A 24,427-nucleotide genomic window follows, 5' to 3' on the forward strand; every position below is an offset into this window, starting at 1 on the left:
GTCAATTATACCTCAATAAAAAACCCCAAAAGGCAAAAAAATGAAGTTGTACATCTTAAATATCAATGAGATATCATTGAGATCTCAATGTATCTCAATGAAACTGTCTAAAAAAAGTGAAAGAAGAAATGGTTATAAGCAGATCCATACTACAAAAAACGTTAAAGGAAGTTCTTTTCAGGTACTAACATAATTATAATGGATGGAAATACAATTTATAGATCAAAAAAATAAAAAGAACTAAAAAGCAAAGAAAAGCAGTGAAAATACATAAGGGTAAATATATAATATTTTTCTTATCATTTAAATTTCTTTTAAAAATTGATTATTTAAACCAAAATAACTATGGAGTATGGGATTTACACCATATGTAGAAGTAAAATATGTGACAGCAGAAGCATAATGGCTGGCAGAAGACAAATGAAATTATAGTATTCTAAGGCTCTTATACTATTTGTGAAGTGGTAAAATATAACATGAGGGTAGTCTGTAATAGGCTCAAGATGTATCCTATAAACCTGGAAGGAACCTCTAAAATAAGAGTTATAGCTAATCAGCCAACAATGGAGATAAAATGGAATATAAATAATGATTAATTTCAAAGAAGACAGAAAAAGAAGAAAAAGAGAACAGAACAGTTGGGACAAATAGAAAACAAATAACAAGATAACAGAATTAATCAACCATATTAAAAATTACCTTAAGTCTAAATTGTTTGAATGCCCAAATTAAAAGACAGAGATTGTCAGAAGATGAAAGAGCAAGCCTACTGCATGCTACCTATTGATACAAAACATAATATTAAATATAAAGACACAAATAGGCTAAAAGTAAAAGGATAAAAAAAGATATACCATGCTAACACCAGTAAAAGAAAGCTGGAATGGCTATATTGATATTAGACATAGTAGATTTCTGAGCAAAGAATAATGCCATGGATAAAGAAGTTTATTTCATAATGATATAGACATCAATTCGATATTGGAAGAAGATATAACAATCTTAAATGTTATACACCTAAAAACAGGACTCCAAAATACATGAAACTAAAACTGATAGAACTGCGAGAAAAAATCAACCAATCCACAATTATAGTTGGAAATTTTAGCATCCCTTTTTCAATAATTGATGGACATAAAATCAACAAGAAAGACAATAGACTTAACACCATCAATCAATTTGACCTGATCAATATTTACAAAACACTCCACTCAACGATAAATATATTTACCAGAACATTTACCAGGATAGACAATATCTGCTATAAAGCAAGTCTCAATACATTTAAAAGGACTCAAGTCATTCAAATTGTGTTCTTTGACCACTATGAAACTGAATTAGAAATCAATAACAAAAGATATCCGGAAAATCATCAGAACTAGAAAAATCTGTAAAATATTTGGGAACTAAATAATAGACTTCTTACTACTCAAGGATCAAAGAAGAAATAAAAATGGAAACTAGAAAGTATTTTGATGCCACAGCTAAGTGCTGAATCTTGGGCAGACTGTCCCTGGGAGGGGACTCAATCTAGCTATGCAGAGATAGCAAGGAGAGCCTGGAGTGTGTTCTGTGTGGAGCGGCGGTGGCCACTGTCAGCACACTCAGGAGTACACAGCAGCTCTCCCAGTGAGAGTGCCCTGGGCTCTGCCCACTCCATACTGCAGCTTAGCACTAGATCTGGGTCCTGGAAGAAGACTGCCACAGAGGCAGCCCAGATCTCAGGCAGCAGCTGAACCATCTCAATTCCTGCAGCCACAATACCTCAACCCCCAGCCCCAGCCTACTTCACATCACAGCTTTGCACTAGATTTAGGACAAACACAACAAAGAAAGGTAAGTGACCTTGGTGCTGCTTCTGAGCAGAACCATGGACACCTACACAAGCGGTGCATAGGTCCTCTGTGACTGCACAGACCTCATTGCTTCAGCAATCACCTCCTTTGGGGCAGGGCATGCACTCAAGGGCAACAGAGTCTGACTGAACCTGATCCTCAGGGCTTCTGCTCCAACAACTGGGGAGTAGACCCTGCTCCTGACAGGGCAGCAACAGCCATGGAGCAGAGAGGAAGTCCGGCCTCACAACGTGCACAGGCTCTACACACTACAACACCAACCACACCCCTATCAAGGGGATAACGGCCAGCACACCTTTAGGAAAGACATGGCAGATGTCCATACCAAAAGCAGTCCTCACACCAAAAACCCTGGACACACAAAGTCTACACAGGGATGTTCCCACATAAAAACACCTCTTGAAGTGATGTTCAACACCGCAGCAATCAGACAAGAAAAATTGAAAGGGAAGAAGGTAAAACTGTCAGTATTGCAGATGACATGATACTCTATATGGAGTCTCCACACAAAAACTATTAGAACTAATAAATGAATTCAGCAAGGTAGCAGGATACAAGATTAATATATAGAAATTTCTTGCATTTTTAAACATTAATAATAAAGTAACAGAAAGAGAAATTTTAAAATCCTGTTTCAAATCTCATCAAAAAGAATAAAATACTTAGGAATAAACTTAACCAAGGAGGTAAAAGACCTATATGCTGAAAACTATAACACAGTGACAAAGGAAAGTGAAGATGATTCAAAGAAATGGAAAGATATCTCATGTTTTTGGATTGGAAGAATTAGTATTGTTAAAATGGCCATAGTACCCAAAGCAATTTACAGATTTAATGCAACCTCTATCAAAATACCATGACAGTTTTCTCAGAACCAGAACAAATATCCTAAAATTTATATGGAACCACAAAAAAACCAGAATTGCCAAAGCAATACTGAGGAAAAAGAACAAAGCTGGAAGTGTAACTCTTCCACACTTCGGACTGTACTACAAACCTGCAGTAATCAAAACTGTGGTATTGGCACAAAAACAGAGTTATGGATCAATGCAACAAGATAGAGAGCCCAGAAATAAACCCACACACCTATTATCAATTAATGTATGACAAAGGAAATAAGAATACACAATGGAGAAATGACCATCTCTTCAACAAGTGGTATTGGGAAAGCTGGACAGCTAAAGCTGGATGTAAATCAATGAAATTAGAACATTTCCTCACACCATATACAAAAGTAAAGTCAAAATTGTTTAAAGACCTAAATGTAAGACATGACACCATATAACTCCTAGAAGAGAACATAGGCAGAACATAATTTAACATAGGTTGTAGCAATATTTTCTTAGATCAGTCACCCGAGACAAAAGAAATAAAAGCAAAAGTAGACAAATGGGACATAACCAAACTTAAAAGCTTTTGCACAGCAAAGGAAACCATCAACAAAACGAAAAGACAACCTATGGAATGGGAGAAAACAATTGCAAATGATGCAACCAACAGGGGGTTAATATCCAAAATGTATAAGCAGCTCATACAACTCAATAGTGAAGAAACAAAAAACCACATCCAAAAATGGGCGAAGACCTAAACAGACATTTTTCCAAAGAAGACACATGAAAAGATGCTCAACATCGCTAATTATTAGAGAAATGCAAATCAAAACCACAATGGGGAATCACCTCACACCTGTTAGAATGGCTATCATTAAAAAGTCTACAAATAGGGCTTCCCTGGTGGCGCAGTGGTTGAGAATCTGCCTGCCAATGCAGGGGACGCGGGTTCGAGCCCTGGTCTGGGAAGATCCCACGTGCCGCGGAGCAACTCGGCCCGTGAGCCACAATTACTGAGCCTGCGCGTCTGGAGCCTGTGCTCAGCAACGAGAGGCCGCGATAGTGAGAGGCCCGTGCAACGCGATGAACATTGGCCCCCGCACCGCGATGAAGAGTGGCCCCCGCTTGCCACAACTAGAGAAAGCCCTCGTACAGAAACGAAGACCCAACACAGCCATACATACATACATACATACATACATAAAAAGAATGTAAGCAGACAAGAATAGCATTAAAAAAAAAAGTCCACAAATAATAAATGATGGAGAGGGTGTGGAGAAAATAAAACCCTCCTACTGTTGGTGGGAATGTAAATTGGTGCAGTCACTATGGAAAACAGTACAGAGGTTCCTTCAAAACTAAAAATAGAGCTACCATATGATCCAGCAATCCCACTCCTGGGCATATATCTGGAAAATGTGGAAACTCAAATTTGAAAAGATACATGCACCCCAATGTTCATAGTAGTACTATTTACAATAGCCACGGGATGGAAACAACCCAAGTGCCCATCAACAGAGAGTGGATAATGAAGATGTGGTATATATATATATATATATATATATATATATATATATATATACACAATGGAATATTACTCAGCCATAAAAATGAATGAAATATTGCCATTTGCAGCAACATGGATGGACCTAGAGAATATTATACTTAGTGAAGTAAGTCAGAGAAAGACAAATAATATATCACATGTGGGATCTAAAAAATAATACAAATGAATCTATATACAAAACAGAAAGAGACTCACAGATAAAGAAAACAAACTTATGGTTATCAAGGGGAGAGGAAGGGCAGGGGAGGGACAAATTAGGAGTATGGGATTAACAGATACAGACTACTACACCTAAAATAGATAAGCAACAAAAATTTACTGTATAGCACAAGGAATTCAATATCTTGTAATAATCTATAATGGAATATATTAAAAAATGAATCACTATGCTATACACTTGAAACTAACACAATATTGTAAATCAACTCTACTTAAATAAAAAAAAAGTATTTTGAAGTGAATGAAAATGAAAATAAAACACATCAAAATTTGTGGGATTCCACCAAAAGCTGTAGTTAGGGGAAATTTTACAGGGCTAAATGCTTGTATTAGAAGAGAAAATGTTTTCAAATCAATGATCTCAACTTCCACCTTGAGAAACTAGAAAAAAAAGCAAATGAAACCTGAAGTATGCAGAAGAAAGGGAATACAGATCAGAATGGAAATCTATGAATAGAAAACAAAGCAACAAAATTAGAGAAAATCAATTAAATGAAACACTGATTCTTTGAAGCTCAACAAAATTGATAACTCTTGGGCAAGATTTATCAGGAAAAAGAGAGAAGACACATATGGCCATTATCAGCAATAAGAAAGGTGACATCACTACAGATTCTATAGATACTAAAAGGGTAATAAGGGAATATTGTGTATAATTTTACAACAATAAATCTGACAACTTAAATGAAATGGAGAAATTCCTTGAAAGACACAAACTACTCAACTTCACTCAAGAAGAAATAGGTAACCGTACTATCCTGACATCTATTTTAAGGAAATAAAATCTGTAGGTAAAAACCTTCTCACAAAATAACTCCAGGCCCAGATGGCTTCAATGATGAATTCTATAAAATATTTAAGGAAAAAATAATATTACTTCTACGCAAACTCTTCTAGAAAGTAAAAGAGGAGGGAATATATACCAACTCATTTAATGAGTTGAATATTACCCTGATACCAAAGCAGACAAAGACATTAACAGGTAAAGAAAACTACAGGCCAATATTCTTCACAAACATAGATGCAAAAATTTGAAACAAAATTTTAGCCAATTGAATTCAGCAATATATGAAAAAGATAAACATTCTGACCAAGGGAGGTTTATTCTAAGAGTGCGGGGTTGCTTTAACACTTAAGAAATAAAAAATCATATGATCATCTCAACAGAGGTATAAAAGGCATTTGACAAAATCCAGCATTCATTCATATATTCATTGCCACAGATCAAATATTCTGAATCAGAATCCTGTCACTCCTTTGTTTGAAACTTTCCCATTGCTTCCCATTGCCCATAGTGAAGTCTAAATAGTCTGGTATTCAACGCTCACTGTGATCTGTCTCCAACCCTGACGCCTACAACCCTGTTATACCTCTTCATGCACTGCTCAGTATAGCCATGCTTATACTCATATCTGATCTTAGCTTTTCTGCCTCCTTAATTTTGTTTATGCTGCTCCTTTGTTCAGCCCTGGCTGTGCATTAGAATTACCATGGCATTTAAAACAAAAACCAAAAAAACAAAATATGATGCCCAATTCCACTAGAAATTTTGATTCAAAGAGTCTGGTGTAAAGTCAGGACATTAAAAGCTCCCCAGGTGATTCAATTTTGTGGGTAGAGTTGAAAACCAATGGTCTAGAATATTCTCAGAGACTCCAAATTTGCATATCCAAAATGTACTTATCTTTCCAAGATGCTTTTCATGATAACTCCTTCACAAAATCTTCCCAGACAATCTCTGCTGGGAAGAAAGCTCTCCTCTGAATGCCTTGTTACCTTACTTGCCTCTCTCTTGATCCTTACCTGCAGGTCTTCATGATCTGTTTGAGTAAAATTTCTTAAAACCATATTCATAAGGTTTTTTTTTGAAGTTTTGCTGAAAATAAGTCATCATTTTTAACATGGTAAATACTGTATGAATAATTTGATGAAGTGTTTTTAGATGGTTGAGAGAACACTTGGGTATTCACTACAATTAAGTGGCAAAAGTGGTTGATTTTAAGAAATCTGACATAAGGGGGAAAAGTTTTCCTTTATGTTTGACCCTTAACTTTGGCTAACACTTCTTTTAGTCCTCAAACACCCTCTATCAACATGTGCTTATAACTAATGGGCAGAAGACGTAAATATACATTTCTCCAAAGAAGACATATAGATGCCAAAAGGCACATGAAAAGATGCTCATCATCGCTAATTATTAGAGAAATGCAAATCAAAACTGCAGTGAGGTACCACCTCACACCGGTCAGAATGGCCATAACTAAAAAGTCTACAAATAATAAATGTTGGAGAGGGTGTGAAGAAAAGGGAACCCTCACACACTGTTGGTGGGAATGTAAATTGGTGCAGCCATTATGGAAAACAGTACGGAGGTACCTCAAAAAACTAAAAATAGAGTTGCCATATGATCCAGCAATCCCACTCCTGGGCATATATCCAGACAAAACTATAATTCAAAGAGAAACATGCACCCCAATGTTCATAGCAGCACTATTTACAATAGCCAAGACATGGAAACAACCTAAATGTCCATTGACAGATGAATGGATATAGAAGATGTGGGGTATCTATCTATCTATCTATCTATACATCAGCCATAAAAAAAGAATGAAATAATGCCATATGCAGCAACATGGATGGATCGAGAGATTATCATACTAAGTGAAGTAAGTCAGAAAGAGAAAGACAAATACCATATGGTATCACTTATATGTGGAATCTAAAGTATGACACAAATGAACATATCTATGAAACAGAAACAAACTCACAGACATAGAGAACAGATTTTTGGTTGCCAAGGGGGAGGAGAGGTGGGGGAGGGAAGGATTGGGAATTTAGGATTAGCAGATGCAAACTAGTATACATAGGATGGATAAACAACAAGGTCATACTGTATAGCACAGGGAACTATATTCAGTATCCTGTGATAAATCATAATGGAAATAATATGAAAAAGAATGTATATATATGTACAACTGAGTCACTTTGCTGTATACCTGAAACTAACACGACATTGCAAATCAACTATACTTCAATAAAAAATTTTTTTAAATGTGTGTTTATTGCTAAAAATTCACAATTTAATCTGTTGTTTGTGCAACAAGAAAAGCAGGGTTAAGTAAATGCATAGATGAGTCAGCTTTTATTTTAGTTCGAATATCAACTTTCTTCCTGATCAATTCTTTTTTTCTACAGATACTAATAACCATAAAAATGGATCAGTAAGTTATAAGTCCACTTTTTTCCTTCTGTCTTGAACTCAAGACAGATAAAAAGAGATTCTAAATCCATCTGAATGATCTGCCAATAATGAAAATTTTCTTGAACAATTGGGTTAACTTTATTGGTAAGCGTTATGTAGTGCTGTTTTCTCTGGCATCTTTGAAGAATTAACTTTCCTTGTTTGGTTCCCTAGAAAGTTATATTGATTCCTTTTAACTGCCTAGGATATGAAACAGTTATATTTTAATGGATTGCTTAGGGTCTTAGATGAGATCATAGATCTAACAACAGTTTAGAACTTTATTTCCTACGAACTTATTACTCCTACCCCAATAGAAGATATTAAATAATTCAGATAGAGTATTTACCTGGATCTAGATTGGCCCACTTCTTCAAGAATCATAGAAAAGTGCTTCCAAATTTTCTTGGTGTGGAATGAGTGCACAAGTTTCTTTGAATCACCAAACAAAGACAGGAAATAATCCTCCCCTTCCCCAATCACAGCTGGCTGAGAAGCAAGGACCGGCATAGTGTGTTTCTTTGGAATTTTGAAGTTGTTGAGTCCTTTCAAAGAAACCAAAGAAGGAAACAATAGAGAGAGAAGTAAATAAAAGATTAAAAGAAACCAAAGCTACTATCTTTATTCTTTGCTTCTACAAAATGATATTCTTTATACATTTTACTGTCACAGTCAAACTAAGTGAGGATAGTTAAAAGCTTTAAACCAGTCTATAAAATAACGAGTAAGTGATTATTTTTAGTGACACTCAATTCCTAGAGATTATTGCAGTTATCTTAAACTATCAATTGTATCATCAGCATAATTACAATTTAACTGATTAAGTTGTACTAGAAGCATCATAAGTTTTTGAGTAGGTAAAACATTTGAGTCTCTCAAATTTGGTATGTTATATGTAAGTACAACTTTATTCTATTTTGTATTAGCTTTTCTCCCCAAATTGCTACTCATAAATTAAAGTCTCAAATGAGTCCTTTCCTACCAATGGTTTGTATTTTGCCAGGTAAAGACTTAAATTTCCTCTAATTAACTAAAATACTTTATTAAAAAGATAAAGTAATGCTTAAGCAGATTCTAGTGACCTCTTACTCTTTTAAAATTCTCAGTAGTAAGATTCAAATACAAAATAAGTTTCAAGATTTTGCATAGAAAGAATCATGCTGGATAAATCTAATTATGTATCTGCAAAGAGAGAGTAACACTACAGACAGGCATCATGATGAAATAGATAGAGCAATGTGTCTTGTATTTAGACACACCTGTACCTCAGCTCTGTCACTTACTAAGCCAAATGATTTAAACCTTCCAATTCTCAGTTTTCCTGAAAATAAAATAAGGATAATATTACTTTGTGTGAGGTGATGTGAGGATTGAAGATAGTATAGGTAAGTGTCTAGCACAGTATCTGGCATTTAGCAGGTACTCAATAAATGATAGCTGTTATTGTAGCACAGGGACTTTGGTCAATGTGACCCTGAATCCAAAATCATCAAAGGATTAAGACAATCTAGAGTGTGCTTTATCTTCTTGTGTCTTTAACAAAACCAAAGCAATGTGAAAGATGGAAAAAAATAAACACATAGTTCCTAAAGAGGATTCTTCAGAGTATTTTGTTTAGAAGAAATATTTGGAATTAAATTAGTTCATTCCCATTCAAGTGAGTATTTGCTTAATCTTTAAATTCCTTTGGGGAAAGAGAATATATAGCACCCTTAATAGCTCATCCTGAGGGATGAAAATTTTTGTATTCTAAAAGGAAAGAAGACATATTGATTTTAGTTCCAGTTATTATCTCATCTAGAAATGAAATGAACCAAATGCAACAAGTCTTGGTAGACTCAGCCATCTATCTACAGAGTCAGAACCTACAGTAACTGAAGAAGACTTCAACCCAGCACAACTCTCATCTTGCAAGGTGAAACCAGTATATTTGTTCCCCCACCACCACCCCCGCAATACTAGGAGCTTTCACAGTTCAACTCAAATATAGAACATATACCATAATGATACAGTGCCAAAGGATGAGAAATATTACCTCCTTAGATATAAAATGTGTATTTTCACTTCTAAGCATATAGATTTTGGTCATTGCTAAAGGTCATTGTGAATTTAGGAAGCTTCTTCGAAAAATGTATCTTAGGCATACAAACAATGAAGCACAGAGAATATGACAATAATGGCAGTAGATCAAAATCCTGTATAACACTGTGTCAAAGGCTTAGGAAAATACCTGGAACAAAATGAAATGTAGATAGGAAGGAGCAAGGCTGTAAATGTCCACAGAATGGTAGAGGAAAATGAAGACATCAGGTAGTCATGGGTGTATTCGTGCTAATAATTTTGAAACTTGTTAGTTGACTGGTAATACAGACCCCAAATCTAGCCTATTCTATGAGAAGGTACTTACAGATACATTCGGATTCACAACTAATTTTATTGAGCACACTTACTATGTGCTAGGTGATTTTCATAAAATCTCATTTAATTCTTAGGATAGCCCTGTGAAGTTGATATTTTAATCCCCATTTTGTAGGTGTGGAAAATGGGACTCAGAGATGCTAAATACCTTACTTAATGTCCCATGTTATTGGGACTAGAAAGGTGGTTTGAACCTAGGTCCTCTGTTTCCAAGGACAGTGGTCTTTTCAGTAAACCTTGATAACATACCCTCAGAGTTCCCTAAACATGGTGAGGAACATACACCTCATAGTGTGAGCACTGCTGAGTGCATTGGCAACTGTCAAAACTTTACTGCTGTTTTCATTTTCCTCTTCTCCAAATTCTTTATTGTTTTTCCCTTTTCTCTCCACCATTTTATTACCTACTTTATATTTCTTCTTTCTCTTATCTACCCGTCTTTCCTTACTTAAGCCATAGTCTCCTAAAGCATAACATACATAAAACGTTGTTAATCTTTCTGGTAGCATTCAGAGGAAGGGCAGTTAATGCTATACATTAGACTTTTTAATCATTTAGCAATTCTAGAGCATCTAAGTGGTCAACCCATGAATCATTATGATAACTCAAGATATTTTATTTATTTATTTATTTATTTTGACTGTGCTGGGTCTTAGTTGCGGCATGTGGACTTCTTAGTTGTGGCATGCATGTGGGATCTAGTTCCCTGACCAGGGAACGAACCTGGGACTGCTGCATTGAGAGCACAGAGTCTTGCCCACGGGACCACCAGGGAAGTCCTCAAGATATTTTAATCATAGAGATGATGTACTTGGCCACATATGTTTATGTGACTTGATTATGACTCCAGTGCTAGAATCAATGGTGAGCAGAGTCAAGTTATTCTGCATATGACATTAAAAATTAGTATTATTGGAGACAAATAATAAAACATCATTCTGGCTTCTAGGCACATAAAGACTCTATTGAACTATACGCTTTAAAAGTAGTCTAAAAAACTTGGTACATGTTTTGCTTACCCAAGCTGTCTTCTGATTGGGAATGGTTCACTAGAGCAGGTTTAAGAGGCTTTGGCCCAATTGTTGATAAAGTTACTCCACTATCCTGAGGGCTAGACAGATAGTAACTGAGAGGTGTTTCATTGGATAATGACTGTGAACATGGCAGTGTAGTGGTATCTGAATCCGTTGACGTTGGAAAAAAATGTACTAAAGATCGCTGTGTCTTTGGGAGATCGTCACGTGTGTCTTCAAGTCTGTGTACAAAAATTAGTATAATAAACAAAGTGAGAAAGTCAAAATGATAGACTGTGAGTACAAGAAGCATTAATTATCATTATTACTCAGGGTTTTGCTTTTCAAAGATATTATGCATCTAACACAAGCACAAGAACATCTTATATTTCTAGTTTTAACAATCTAAATAAAACACTTTGGTGTCAAGTCATGCTTTTCTCTCTTCTATTTAAAAATCAATAAACTCCTACTTCAGATAGTTTTGCAAAAGTGTAAATGCTGAAAGAAGAAAAGAAAAATTACTATATTCCACCAAATAAAAATTTTACCATTTCCTGCCATGCTTTTTATTTTTTATTAAAAATTTTTTTATTGAAATATAGTTGATTTACAATATTATGTTAATTTCAGGTTTACAACATAGTGATTCAATATTTTTTCCTTCCACGCCTTTTAATGCATTTTTTTCACTCAAAATTGAGACTCTATAAACTGTTTATATCCCACTTTTATCACTTATTATATTTCCCCTTTCCATTAACATGAAAAACATGATTATCATTTTTGTTTAATATGTAATGGTTTACTATACTTTTTCCTTTAATTTCTCCTGCTGTTTATTTTTCCTGTATTTATAAAGATTCTAGAGTTAATGTGTGCTATCAAATGCACTTTACAAATTAATAACTATAAATACAGCTCACATGTGTATGTTTGTGTGTATCTGTGTATGTATATGTGTGAATGATGAAGGGACTAGCACAAAAGAGGGAGAAGAAAGATTTACTTTCCAGGTATTATTTTTGTAAGTAAATTCTACTATATGAATAAAGATTTTCCTTTCTTTCTTTTTTATAAATGTAAAAGTATAGTGTGCAAGCATTTGAACAAAATCCCTAAGGTACAGTGCACTTATTTTATAAGTAAAACAATATTCTCATGGAGTAGCTCATGAAAAGGCTTATGACAACTGCATTTTATGAGTCACATTGAGGCTCTTCTCTGTAACTTCAAAGCAATCCATGTGTGTGTGAATGTGTGTGTGTTTAATGCTTGAATTGTGAACAAAGTCCTGGGGTCCAACCCTTTGGCTCTCTGAAAAACCAGAAGACACTTGGCCAGCCCAAGCCCTCCCTTCCTGGGGGCCAAATGTCTATCCACTATAAGTCCGGAGCTAAGTGTTTTGCCTCCAAGCACTGTCTCTATTTTGATCTCTTTGTTTTCCAGAGTTCCTATAATGTTATTTTAGCCAGTCTTCTGTTCTTTGGTTTTGTTTTTCCAGATCTTTCCATAACGGAACAAGGGCCTGAAGCTTCCTAATCTGCCATCTTGCTGATGTTACTCTCAATCTCTTTGTTTACCAAGAGGTATTCACAATCGTTTTGTTCTATAATTTGTAAGTTCCTTCATCAGAAATATTATATCTGGAGAGCTCTGTATGCAAAATCAGAATTCTCTAAGTGTGCCTCTCACAAGGCACAGATATCTCAGGCAATTTTTAAAAATAATTAAATGGCATTGGCTTTGGAAACTGCATTATTATTAGCCCAGTACTTATCAAGCTTGAGCACGTGCCATCCTACCGACTCCCCAACCACTCATCTTTGTCAAAAACCTCTAACCCATGAAGATATGCTCTTGAGTATGATTGTGGTGGTAACGAAAAGGAGACTACAGAGGTCTATTGTCAAATGACAAATATTTCATCTCTGTCTAAACTGAGACAGATCATATGACATAATTTTTCCCTGACACTGTCTAGAATAAGCAGGAAAAGGACCTTTCTCTTTCAAAGTTCCTTACATCTGGGTTTCATTACAGACAACTGGCTACATCTTTTCAGCATGTTCATTTTATAAGCTCTGAATTTTTTTCTTCCACTGGTAAAACAATAGCATTTCCAAATAAATTTAATTCCACAAAAGATTCCCAATAAGCCTTTGCAAATGTTGTGATCAAAGAACTTCAGTTTAGGGCCACAGGGGATTCTTGTTTTTGTAGTTGAATAAGAAATTTCTAATGGCAGCACACACCGTTGGAAGAGCTGAAACATTTCAGGAAGAGATGAGCATGATGTAGCCCATTGTCTGAGCCCTGCACTCACCCACCTATTAGACTCCTTTTGGAAGATGAGAGATTTTCTTCCTAGTGCTTAGCTAGGTTTCCCTTTCCCATGTGGAATTTTACAAGCCCTTACTTGGTATTTTGCTCCCTCTGTAATTGATTAGCATTAAACCAGAGGCAGTTATAAAAGTTTAATTCCAGCATTTCAATGTTATTTCAATGCTGCATTGGTAATACTGACAACAGTTATTTCTCAGATGACCTCTAAGAACAAATATTTAAAAAATAGACTTGAGGGAGATTGGTTCAAGATGGCAGAGTAGAAGGACGTGAGTTCACTCCCTCTTGCAAGAGCAGTGGAATCATAACTAATTGCTGAAAAATCATCGACAGGAAGACACTGGAACTCAACAAAAAAGATACCCCACATCCAAAGACAAAGGAGAAGCCTCAATGAGACGGTAGGAGGGGTGCAATCACGATAAAATAAAAATCCATAACCACTGGGTGGGTGACTCACAAACTGCAGAACAATTACACCACAGGAGTCCATCCACTGGAGTGAAGGTTCTGAGCACCAAGTCAGGCTTCCCAACCTGAGGGTCTGGCAATGGGAGGAGGAATTCCCAGAGAATCAGACATTGAAGGCTAGTGGGATTTGATTGCAGGGCTTAGACAGGACTAGGTTAAACAGAGACTCCACTCTTGGAGGGCACACACAAAGTAGTGTGCACATCAGGACCCAGGGAGAAGGAGAAGTGACCCCAGGGGAGACTGAAGCAGACCAACCTGCCAGTGTTGGACAGTGTCCTGCAGAGGCAGGGGGTGGCTGTGCCTCACCACTGGGACAAGGACACTGGTAGCAGAAGTTCTGGGAAGTATTTCTTGGCATAAGCCCTCCCAGAGTCTGCCATTAGGCCCACCAAAGAGTCTGTAGCCTCCAGTGCTGGGTCACCTCAGGCCAAACAAACAGCCAACAGGGAGGGAACCAACAGCCCCATCCATCAGCAGACAAGGGGATTAAAGTTTTACTGAGCTCTGCCCACCAGAGCAACAGTCAGCTACACCCACCACCAGTCCTTCCCATCAGGAAACTTGCACAAGCCTCTTAGATACCCTCATCCACCAGAGGGAAGACAGCAGAAGCTAGAAGAACTACAATTCTGCAGCCTGTAGAACAAAAACCACATTCACAGAAGTATAGACAAAATGAAAAGGTAGAGGGCTATGTACCAGGTGAAGGAACAAGATAAAACCCCAGAAAAACAACTAAATGAAGTGGAGATAGGCAACCTTCCAGAAAAACAATTCAGAATAATGATAGTGAAGAAGATCCAGGACCTCAGAAAAGAATGGAGGCAAAGATTGAGAAGATGCAAGAAATGTTTAACAAAGACCTAGAAGGATTAAAGAACAAACACCTAGAAGAATTAAAGAACAAACAAACAGAGATGAACAATACAATAACTGAAATGAAAAATATACTAGAAGGAATCAATAGCAGAATAACTGAGGCAGAAGAACGGATAAGTGACCTGGAAGACAGAATGGTGGAATTCACTGCCATGAACAGAATAAAGAAAAAAGAAAGAAAGGAAATGAAGACAGCCTAAGAGACCTCTGGGACAACATTAAATGCACCAGCATTCACATTATAGGGGTCCCAGAAAGAGGAGAGAGAGAGAAAGGAGCCGAGAAAATACTTGAAGAGATTATAGTCGAAAACTTCCCTAACATGGGAAAAGAAATAAGCACCCAAGTCCAGGAAGCACAGAGAGTCCGAGGCAGGATAAAGCCAAGGAGAAACATGCTGAGACCCATAGTAATCAAATTGACAAAAATTAAAGACAAAGAACAATTATTAAAAGCAACAAGGGAAAAATGACAAATAACATACAAGGGAACTCCCATAAGGTTAACAGCTGATTTCTAAGCAAAAACTCTTCAAGCCAGAAGGGAGTGGCACAATATATTTAAAGTGATGGAAGGGAAGAACTTACAACCAAGATTACTGTACCCAGTGAGGATCTCAATTCAGACTCAATGGAGAAATGAAAAGCTTTACAGAGAAGCAAAAGCTAAGAGAATTCAGCACCACCAAACCAGCTCTACAACAAATGCTAAAGGAACTTCTCTCAGTGGGAAACACAAGAGAAGAAAAGGACCTACAAAAACAAAACCAAAACAATTAAGAAAATGGTAATAGGAACATACATATTGATAATTACCTTAAATATGAATGAATTAAATGTTCCAACCAAAAGACAAAGGCTTGCTGAATGGATAAAAAACCAAGACCCATATATATGCTGTCTACAAGAGACCCACTTCAGACCTAGGGACACATACAGACTGAAAGTGAGGGGATGGAAAAAAATATTCCATGCAAATGGAAATCAAAAGAAAGCTGGAGTAGCTATACTCATATCAGATAAAATAGACTTTAAAATAAAGAATGTTACAAGAAACAAGGAAGGACACAACATAATGATCAAGGAATCAATACAAGAAGTAGATATAAAAATTATAAATATATATGCACCCAACATAGGAGCACCCTAATACATAAGGCAAACTCTAACAGCTATAAAAGAGGAAATCGACAGTAACACAGTAATAGTGGGGGACTTTAACACCTCACTTACACCAATGGACAGATCATCCAAAGAGAAAATTAATAAGGAAACACAAGCTGTAAATGACACAATAAACCAGATAGATTTAATTGATAATTATAGGACATTCCATCCAAAAACAGCAGATTACACTTTCTTCTCAAGTGCACATGGAACATTCTCCAGGATAAATCACATCTTGGGTCACAAATCAAGCCTTGGTAAATTTAAGAAAATTGAAATCATACCAAGCATCTTTTCCTACCACAATGCTATGAGATTAGAAATCAATTACAGGGAAAAAACCGCAAAAAACACAAACACATGGAGGCTAAACAATACGTTACTAAATAACCAAGAGATCACTGAAGAAATCGAAGAGGAAATCAAAAAATACCTAGAGACAAATGACAACGAAAACACGATGATCCAAAACCTATGGGATGCAGCAAAAGCAGTTCTAAGAGGGAAGTTTATAGCAATACAATCCGACCTCAAGAAACAAGAAACATCTCAAATAAACAATCTAAACTTACACCTAAAGGAACTAGAGAAAGAAGAACAAACAAAATCGAAAGTTAGTAGAAGGAAAGAAATCATAAATATCAGAGCAGAAATAAGTGAAATAGAAACAAAGAAAACAATAGCAAAGATCAATAAAACTAAAAGCTGGTTCTCTGAGAAGATAAACAAAATTGATAAAACTTTAACCAGACTCATGAAGAAAAAGAGGGAGAGGACTCAAACCAATAAAATTAGAAATGAAAAAGGAGAAGTTACAACAGACACTGCAGAAATACAAAGCATCCTAAGAGACTATTACAAGCAACTCTATGCCAATAAAATGGACATCCTGGAAGAAATGGACAAATTCTTAGAAAGGTATACCTTTCAAGGTAACCTTCCAAGACTGAACCAGGAAGAAATAGAAAATATGAACAGACCAATCACAAGTAATGAAATTGAAACTGTGATTAAAAATCTTCCAACAAACTAAAGTCCAGGACCAGATGGCTTCACAGGTGAATTCTATCAAACATTTAGAGAAGAGCTAACACCAATGCTTCTGAAACTCTTCCAAAATTTGCAGAAGAAGGAACACTGCCAAACTCATTCTACAAGGCCACCATCACCCTGATACCCAAACCAGACAAAGATACTACAAAAAAACAAAATTACAGACCAATATCACTGATAAATATAGATGCAAAAATCCGCAGTAAAATAGTAGCAAACAGAGTGCAACAACACATTAACAGGATCATACACCATGATCAAGTGGGATTTATCCCAGGGATGCAAGGATCCTTCAATATACTCAAATCAATCAATGTGATACACTATATTAACAAATCGAAGAATAAAAACCATATGATCATCTCAATAGATGCAGAAAAAGCTTTTGACAAAATTCAACACCCATTTGTGATAAAAACTCTCCAGAAGGTTCGCATAGAGGGAACCTACCTCAACATAATAAAGGCCATATATGACAAACCCACAGCAAACATCATTCTCAATGGTGAAAAACTGAAAGCATTTTCGCTAAGATCAGGAACAACACAAGGACATCCACTCTTGCCACTATAATTCAACATAGTTTTGGAAGTCCAAGCCACAGAAATCAGAGAGGAAAAGGAAATAAAAAGAACACAAACTGGAAAAGAAGAAGTAAAACTGTCACTGTTCGCAGATGACATGATGCTATACACAGAGAATCCTAAAGATGCCATCAGAAAACTACTAGAGCTAATCAATGAATTTGGTACAGTTGCAGGATACAAAATTTATGCACAGAAATCTCTTGTATTCCTATACACTAACAAGGAAAGATCAGAAAGAGAAATTAAGGAAACAATCCCATTCACCATTGCTACAAAAAGAATAAAATACCTAGGAATACACCTACCTAAGGCGGTAAAAGACCTGTACTCAGAGAATTATAAGACACTGATGAAAGAAATCAAAGATTACACAAACAGATGGAGATATACCATGTTCGTGGATTGGAAGAATCAATATTGTGAAAATGACTATACTACCCAAAGCAATCTACAGATTCAATGCAACCCCTATCAAATTACCACTGGCATTTTTTACAGAACTAGAACATAACATCTTCTAGACACAAAAGACCCCGAATAGCTAAAGCAGTCTTGAGGAAAAAAAATGGAGCTGGAAGTATCAGTCTCCCTGACTTCAGACTATATTACAAAGCTACAGTAATCAAGACAATATGGTACTGGCAGAAAAACAGAAATACAGATCAATAGAACAGGATAGAAATCCCAGAGATAAACCCACACACCTATGGTCAACTAATCTATGACAAAGAGGCAAGGATATACAATGGAGAAAAGATGGTCTCTTCAATAAGTGGTGCTGGGAAAACTGGACAGCTACATGTAAAAGAATGAAGTTAGAACACTCCCTAACACCATACACAAAATAAACTCCAAATGGATTAAAGACCTAAATGTAAGATCAGACACTATAAAACTGTTAGAGGACAACATAGGAAGAACACTCTTTGACATAAATCACAGCAAGATCTTTTTTGACCCACCTCCTAGAGTAATGGAAATAAAAACAAAAATAAACACATGGGACCTAATGAAACTTAAAAGCTTTTGGACAGCAAAGGAAACTATAAACAAGACGAAAAGAGAACACTCAGAGTGGGAGAAAATATTTGCAAACGTATCAACAGACAGAGGATTAATCTCCAAAATATATAAACAGCTCATGGAGCCCAATATTAAAAAAAACAAACAACCCAATCAAAAAATGGACAGAAGACCTAAATAGACATTTCTCCAAAGAAGACATACAGATGACGAATAGGCACATGAAAAGCTGCTCAACATCACTAATTATTAGAGAAATGCAAATCAAAACTACAATGAGGTATCACCTCACACCGGTTAGAATGGGTATCATCAGAAAATCTACAAACCACAAATGCTGGAGAGGGTGTGGAGAAAAGGGAACCCTCTTGCACTGTTGGTGGGAATGTAAACTGATACAGCCACTATGGAGAACAGTATGGAGGTTCCTTAAAAAACTAAAAATACAATTACCATACGACCCAGCAATCCCACTACTGGGCATATACCCAGAGAAAACCATAATTCAAAAAGACACATGAACCCCAATGTTCAATGCACAACTATGTACAATAGTTAGGTCATGGAAGCAACCTAAATTCCCATCGACAGACGAATGGATAAAGAAGATGTGGTACATATATACAATAGAATATTACTCAGCCATAAAAAGGAATGAAATTCGGTCATTTGTAGAGATGTGGTTGGACCTAGAGACTGTCATATAGAGTGAAGTAAGTCAGAAAGAGAAAAACAAATATCGTATATTAACTCATATATGTGGAATCTAGAAAAATGGTACAGATGAACTGGTTTGCAAGGCAGAAATAGAAACACAGATGTAGAGAACAAACACATGGACACCCAGGGGGGAAAGCTGGGGGTGGGGGATTGTGGTGGTGGTGGGATGAATTGGGAGATTGGAATTGACATGTATACACTAATATGTGTAAAACAGATAACTAATAAAAAAACCAGACTTGAACTGATCAGTAAACACAGGGCATCTAGATCTAAAGTAGCATTAGCCTTAAACTGTGTATATTCAGTATTAGAGATCATTTTCTAGAAAACATTGGAAAACCAATGCTAATGCTTTATTTGATAGAATGATTTACATTAGTAGTAAAAAGAGAGTTGTCGCTTTTATTTAACATCCTCACAGACATTTCCCAAACCAAAATTCTCTAGCAGTTCTCTGTCCCCAGGTTAATAAAGCAGTTTTAAAGAAACTGCCTGCCAATTACCTTAAAGAAACAATTAACATGCTAGATATGAGCTTTGGAATCTCAACCAGGTCTGATATGATGGAGATCTGTCTAGCTGAATTTTTACATTACTCAAAGACTAAACCTTATAAAACAGTGGTTGGGGAAATTGTATGTTATCATTAATTAATTTTAGGAAATTTGTAGACTCGATTCTAGTTCTAACTTTTTATAAGCTGTTTTGAAACAAAGAGGTCAGATACTCCATCCTCAACTTCTAAAACTCATTTGTGCCTGTCTTACTGCGCTTGATTTTCCATTTTATCTTCCTGCTCATGGACTTCACTCTGCAGGACCGCTGAAATTTCCTGAGTGGCTTGTGTGTCTTTCATCTTGGCTGGAAGAGAAGTCTTTTTTCTTTTCTGGGAAAACAAATCATGACATTAGTCAGTGAATAGAGCTGAGCTTCAAGGCAGATTTTCTTTTTTGAGTGACCTCACTTGTTAATCTAACTACCTTAAAGCACCTGCCAGACTTCATGATTTCTTAACCAAGCTGGGGCCAGAACCAGGATTCTAATATGAATATGTAAGCACTGATATAGCCAATACTGATATTGGCTAAAAATATTAAACAAATCAAGATGAAGGTGTGTAGCACTCATTGGAAGCAACTCAAGAGGCAGCGCAGTAACCCAGCAAAGCTACCTTTATGATTACAACTTTCACATCTGGCCAACACTGCCTGTTAGAACACTGTGAAGTAATGTCTCCATAGTTACAAAGTTCCAGTCTCTGAATAATTACTATGTTAATGCTGCACCTGCTTTGCAGTTTGCAGACATCAAATAACAGTAACTTGCTTTTAAGAGAGCCGTTTATCCTACCAGACAAACTTTGCCATCAAAATGTTTGATATCCTATTTTGGATTTCTTAGGATTAAGGCTAGTATGCAAATATTGGGGGAGTTAATCACTGTTTTTTGTCTTTTTGTTTGTTTTGTTTTGACAAATGCTCTTTGAGCACATGGCAACAGCTAGGCAGCAGGAACAGTATACTTTTAAGGCGAAAAGAAACCTATTGGTAGAAACAGTGAAATCAAAGCCAGGAGTTCTAAATTCTTCTAGTTACACCAGCAATATGATTTAGAAGAAATCACTTAATTCAGGTTCTATCTTGAGTAAAAGATCCACACAATGTGTCATGATAATAATGGCATGGGAATAAAATTAACCCATATGAAAGTAAATGATCGTACACAGTAATAAGATATAGAATGATGATGATTACTGGATGAGTAAGTTCATTCAATAAATATTTAAATAAGCATCTACTGTGTACCAGGAACCAGCAAGTTACTATGAACAAATAATTCCCACTTCAAGGAATAATGATAAAATATCTTCCAATTTAGATTAGAAAATGGCTTCCAAAAAACTAAAAATAGAACTACCATATGACACAGCAATCCCACTACTGGGCATATACCCTGAGAAAACCATACTTCAAAAAGAGTCATGTACCACAATGTTCATTGCAGTTCTATTTACAATAGCCAGGACATGGAAGCAACCTAAGTGTCCATCGACAGATGAATGGATAAAGAAGATGTGGCACATATATACAATGGAATATTACTCAGCCATAAAAAGAAACGAAATTGAGTTATTTATAGTGAGGTGGATGGACCTAGAGTCTGTCATACAGAGTGAAGTAAGTCAGAAAGAGAAAAACAAACACCGTATGCTAACACATATATATGGAATCTAAAAAAAAAAAAAAAAAAAAGGTTCTGAAGAACCTAGGGGCAGGAAAGGAACAAAGACACAGGTGTAGAGAATGGACTTGAGGACACGGGGAGGGGGAAGTGTAAGCTGGGACGAAGTGAGAGAGTGGCATGGACATATATACACTACCAAATGTAAAATTGATAGCTAGTGGGAAGCAGCCGCATAGCACAGGGAGATCAACTCAGTGATTTGTGACCGCCTAGAGGGGTGGGATAGGGAGGGTGGGAGGGAGACGCAAGAGGGAGGAGATATATGTATATGTATGGCTGATTCACTTCGTTATAAAGCAGAAACTAACACACCATTGTAAAGCAATTATACTCCAATAAAGATGTTAAAATAAAATATATAGATGTATATCTTAAAAAAAAAAAAAAGGAAAATGGCTTCCATCTTGGAATGATGAACAGTATTTAAATACAAAGGACAATGAAGAAAGTAACTCTTTTAATAAAAGAAAAAGGCAAGAAGTATATCACATAATGAGGCAAGTAAACGAGAGGAGAGTAAACATTTGACTGTATTTTCTTCATCTCAGAGATGAAGAGAAATTCCTTATCAGCATTATAGGCCAATTGCATAAATACAGCATAAAGAGATTTATAAATTTATACTTATGTTTAGAAAAGATTTAAAAATGGATTTATTATTTCGTGCCACTGTCCCAGTTTCCCTAAATCTACCTGTCTGGATGGTTTCCTAGCTGTAAAAATTTCTGTACTTGAACCACATATGTTAGCATGATGTCATTATGACCTCATTTGTTTTATCAGAGCGCCTATCCACATTTTCCAGCATAGTTTGGAGAAACAAAGTTCTGCCAACTGAGAACAACTTTGAAAAGCTTTGAAATTGTGAACGTTTCAATAGTTATTTCCCACACAGGATATTTTCCTTATTTCCCTTCCCCAAATTAGAGCATATATGCAATTAAAATCAATTTCCTCTTTTACTGCTTCTCAAACTAAGCCAGTGGTTTTCAAAAGGAGATGAAGTGAATCATAGGGGGAATTTTGTAAATATGAGGGGACATTAATACTAGTCATAAAGATTTGGTGGGGTGCTACTGGCATTTAGCGGACAGGATCCAGAAATGCTAGATTTTCTGAAATGTGGCAGATAATCCTACTTGGCAAAGAATTTTCCCATGTACCACATGACTTGCCAGACATTCATGTAGATGAAAAATAGTTTATAATTATTTGAGCCTAAAGCCTAGCTCCATATTACATATAAATACAAAATATTTTTGTACCCTTTTAATTATTTTGTACACAATTACTTACATTGAGGGAAGATTATAGATTGGTTTGTTCAGACCTTTTCCAAGAATTGTTCATCAGTTTGGAAAAATTACATCATCAATGGCAATACCACTTGGTGTATTCATGTGGTTGTTATAACTTATCTGATATAGGTAATAACCGTAGCAACAATAACAAAATCAACCTGAATCTGATGAATCCTCTAACTTACATAAAATACAGAGAACAGAAGAGCACGTTAGCTAATAGATCAAGAGATTTAAAAGACACTCTTTGTAATTTGTGGATATAATTTATAACCTAATTCAAGCAAACTGTAAAAAATGCATAAGACATTGGAAATTTAAGTACTCTGGATATTTAATGATACTAAGGAATAAATGTTAAATATTTAAGGTGTTTTACGGTATTATGATAGTATTTTTTTAAACAAGATGCCTTGTTGTTTAGAAATACATACTGAAACATTTAGAGATAAAATGATACGATGTCTAGATTTGCTTCAAAATAATACAGAGGGTAGGGAGTAGATGGAGTTGTGGATGAAAATGATGGGAAGTGACTTGTAATAGTTGAAGCTAGGTAATGGGTACTGGAGGTTTGTTATACATCATGTTTATTTTTTTCTATAAATGTTTGAAATTCTCTGTTGTGAAAAGGGAGGATCATTTGGGGATGTGTAGACTCCACACATTGATAGCATCATCTTCATGGCTGTCTCTAATTCAGGAAGGACAGAGTCAAGATAGAGCTGAGAGGGAAAAGCAGAAACACTTACTGTTTATGAGGTTCAGTAGCCTTCACACAGGTTCTTTCACCACAGCTCTGGAAGATGGGGGGAATGTAACCCCGCATCTCCCCATTTTCCCAAATGAGGAAGTGGGAATTCAGAGAGATGAATACCTCTTCCAAGGTTATATGGTCAATAGATGGCAGAGCCAGGACTTGGTCTCACATCCATTCGTTACAAAATCCCCTTCACTATACTCCCTGTTTCTCTGCTGTAATTCCTGTCCAATGTCTTCCTAACTCCTTCCATGATAACTGCCTAACCACTTACCTACTCCCGAACCAGCTTTGTCCTGATCTTTCTCTTTGCACTGGTCTCAAATCACTCTCTCCCAACTTCCGGACTCTGTGTCATTTCTCTTTGGCCTTATCCTCTATTGGGAAAACACCAGAATTTTGCATGAGAAATTGAAGCCCCATAAGAGAAGATACAGGGCAAAATAAGATGATGAAAACTGAGTTTTATATTATGAGCTTTTACCTTGATTAAGAAAAAATTAAAAGTGGCAAAATACCACCATATTCAGTAATCAAAAAAAGACAAAATATTATATGTCCATAATTTTTTAAAAGTTGAAAAACACAAAGAACTGGCTTTATGCATCCTGGTCCTCTGTCTCCACATATGGAGAACATTTGCACAGTAGGGGATTTTTTTATTAAATCAGTAATATAAATAAAATGTCTTGTGTGAATGAAGGTTGTATATATAAAGAGAATTTTC

The 24,427-nt window shown here is 36.0% G+C and overlaps 1 protein-coding gene across 16 annotated transcripts in view; it reads right to left on the minus strand.

Annotated features, from left to right (window-relative positions):
* Positions 1-24,427, minus strand: part of LMNTD1 (lamin tail domain containing 1) — a 431,818-nt gene that overhangs the window by 34,719 nt on the left and 372,672 nt on the right. For 14 of the 16 annotated variants that reach the window (XM_059935489.1, XM_059935481.1, XM_059935491.1 and 11 more), the window contains 3 exons: positions 20,163-20,281; positions 11,151-11,386; positions 8,063-8,258 (listed from right to left, as the gene is read on the minus strand). In XM_059935489.1, coding sequence (XP_059791472.1) covers positions 8,063-8,258; positions 11,151-11,386; positions 20,163-20,281 — 551 coding nt within the window. Of the gene's footprint in view, positions 1-8,062; positions 8,259-11,150; positions 11,387-20,162; positions 20,282-23,974; positions 24,038-24,427 lie in introns of those variants that run through there. The other 2 variants (XM_059935495.1, XM_059935496.1) reach the window with 2 other exon arrangements.

Source organism: Balaenoptera ricei, chromosome 10 (genome assembly GCF_028023285.1).
Source record: "Balaenoptera ricei isolate mBalRic1 chromosome 10, mBalRic1.hap2, whole genome shotgun sequence".
Classification (NCBI taxonomy): Eukaryota; Metazoa; Chordata; class Mammalia; order Artiodactyla; family Balaenopteridae; genus Balaenoptera; species Balaenoptera ricei.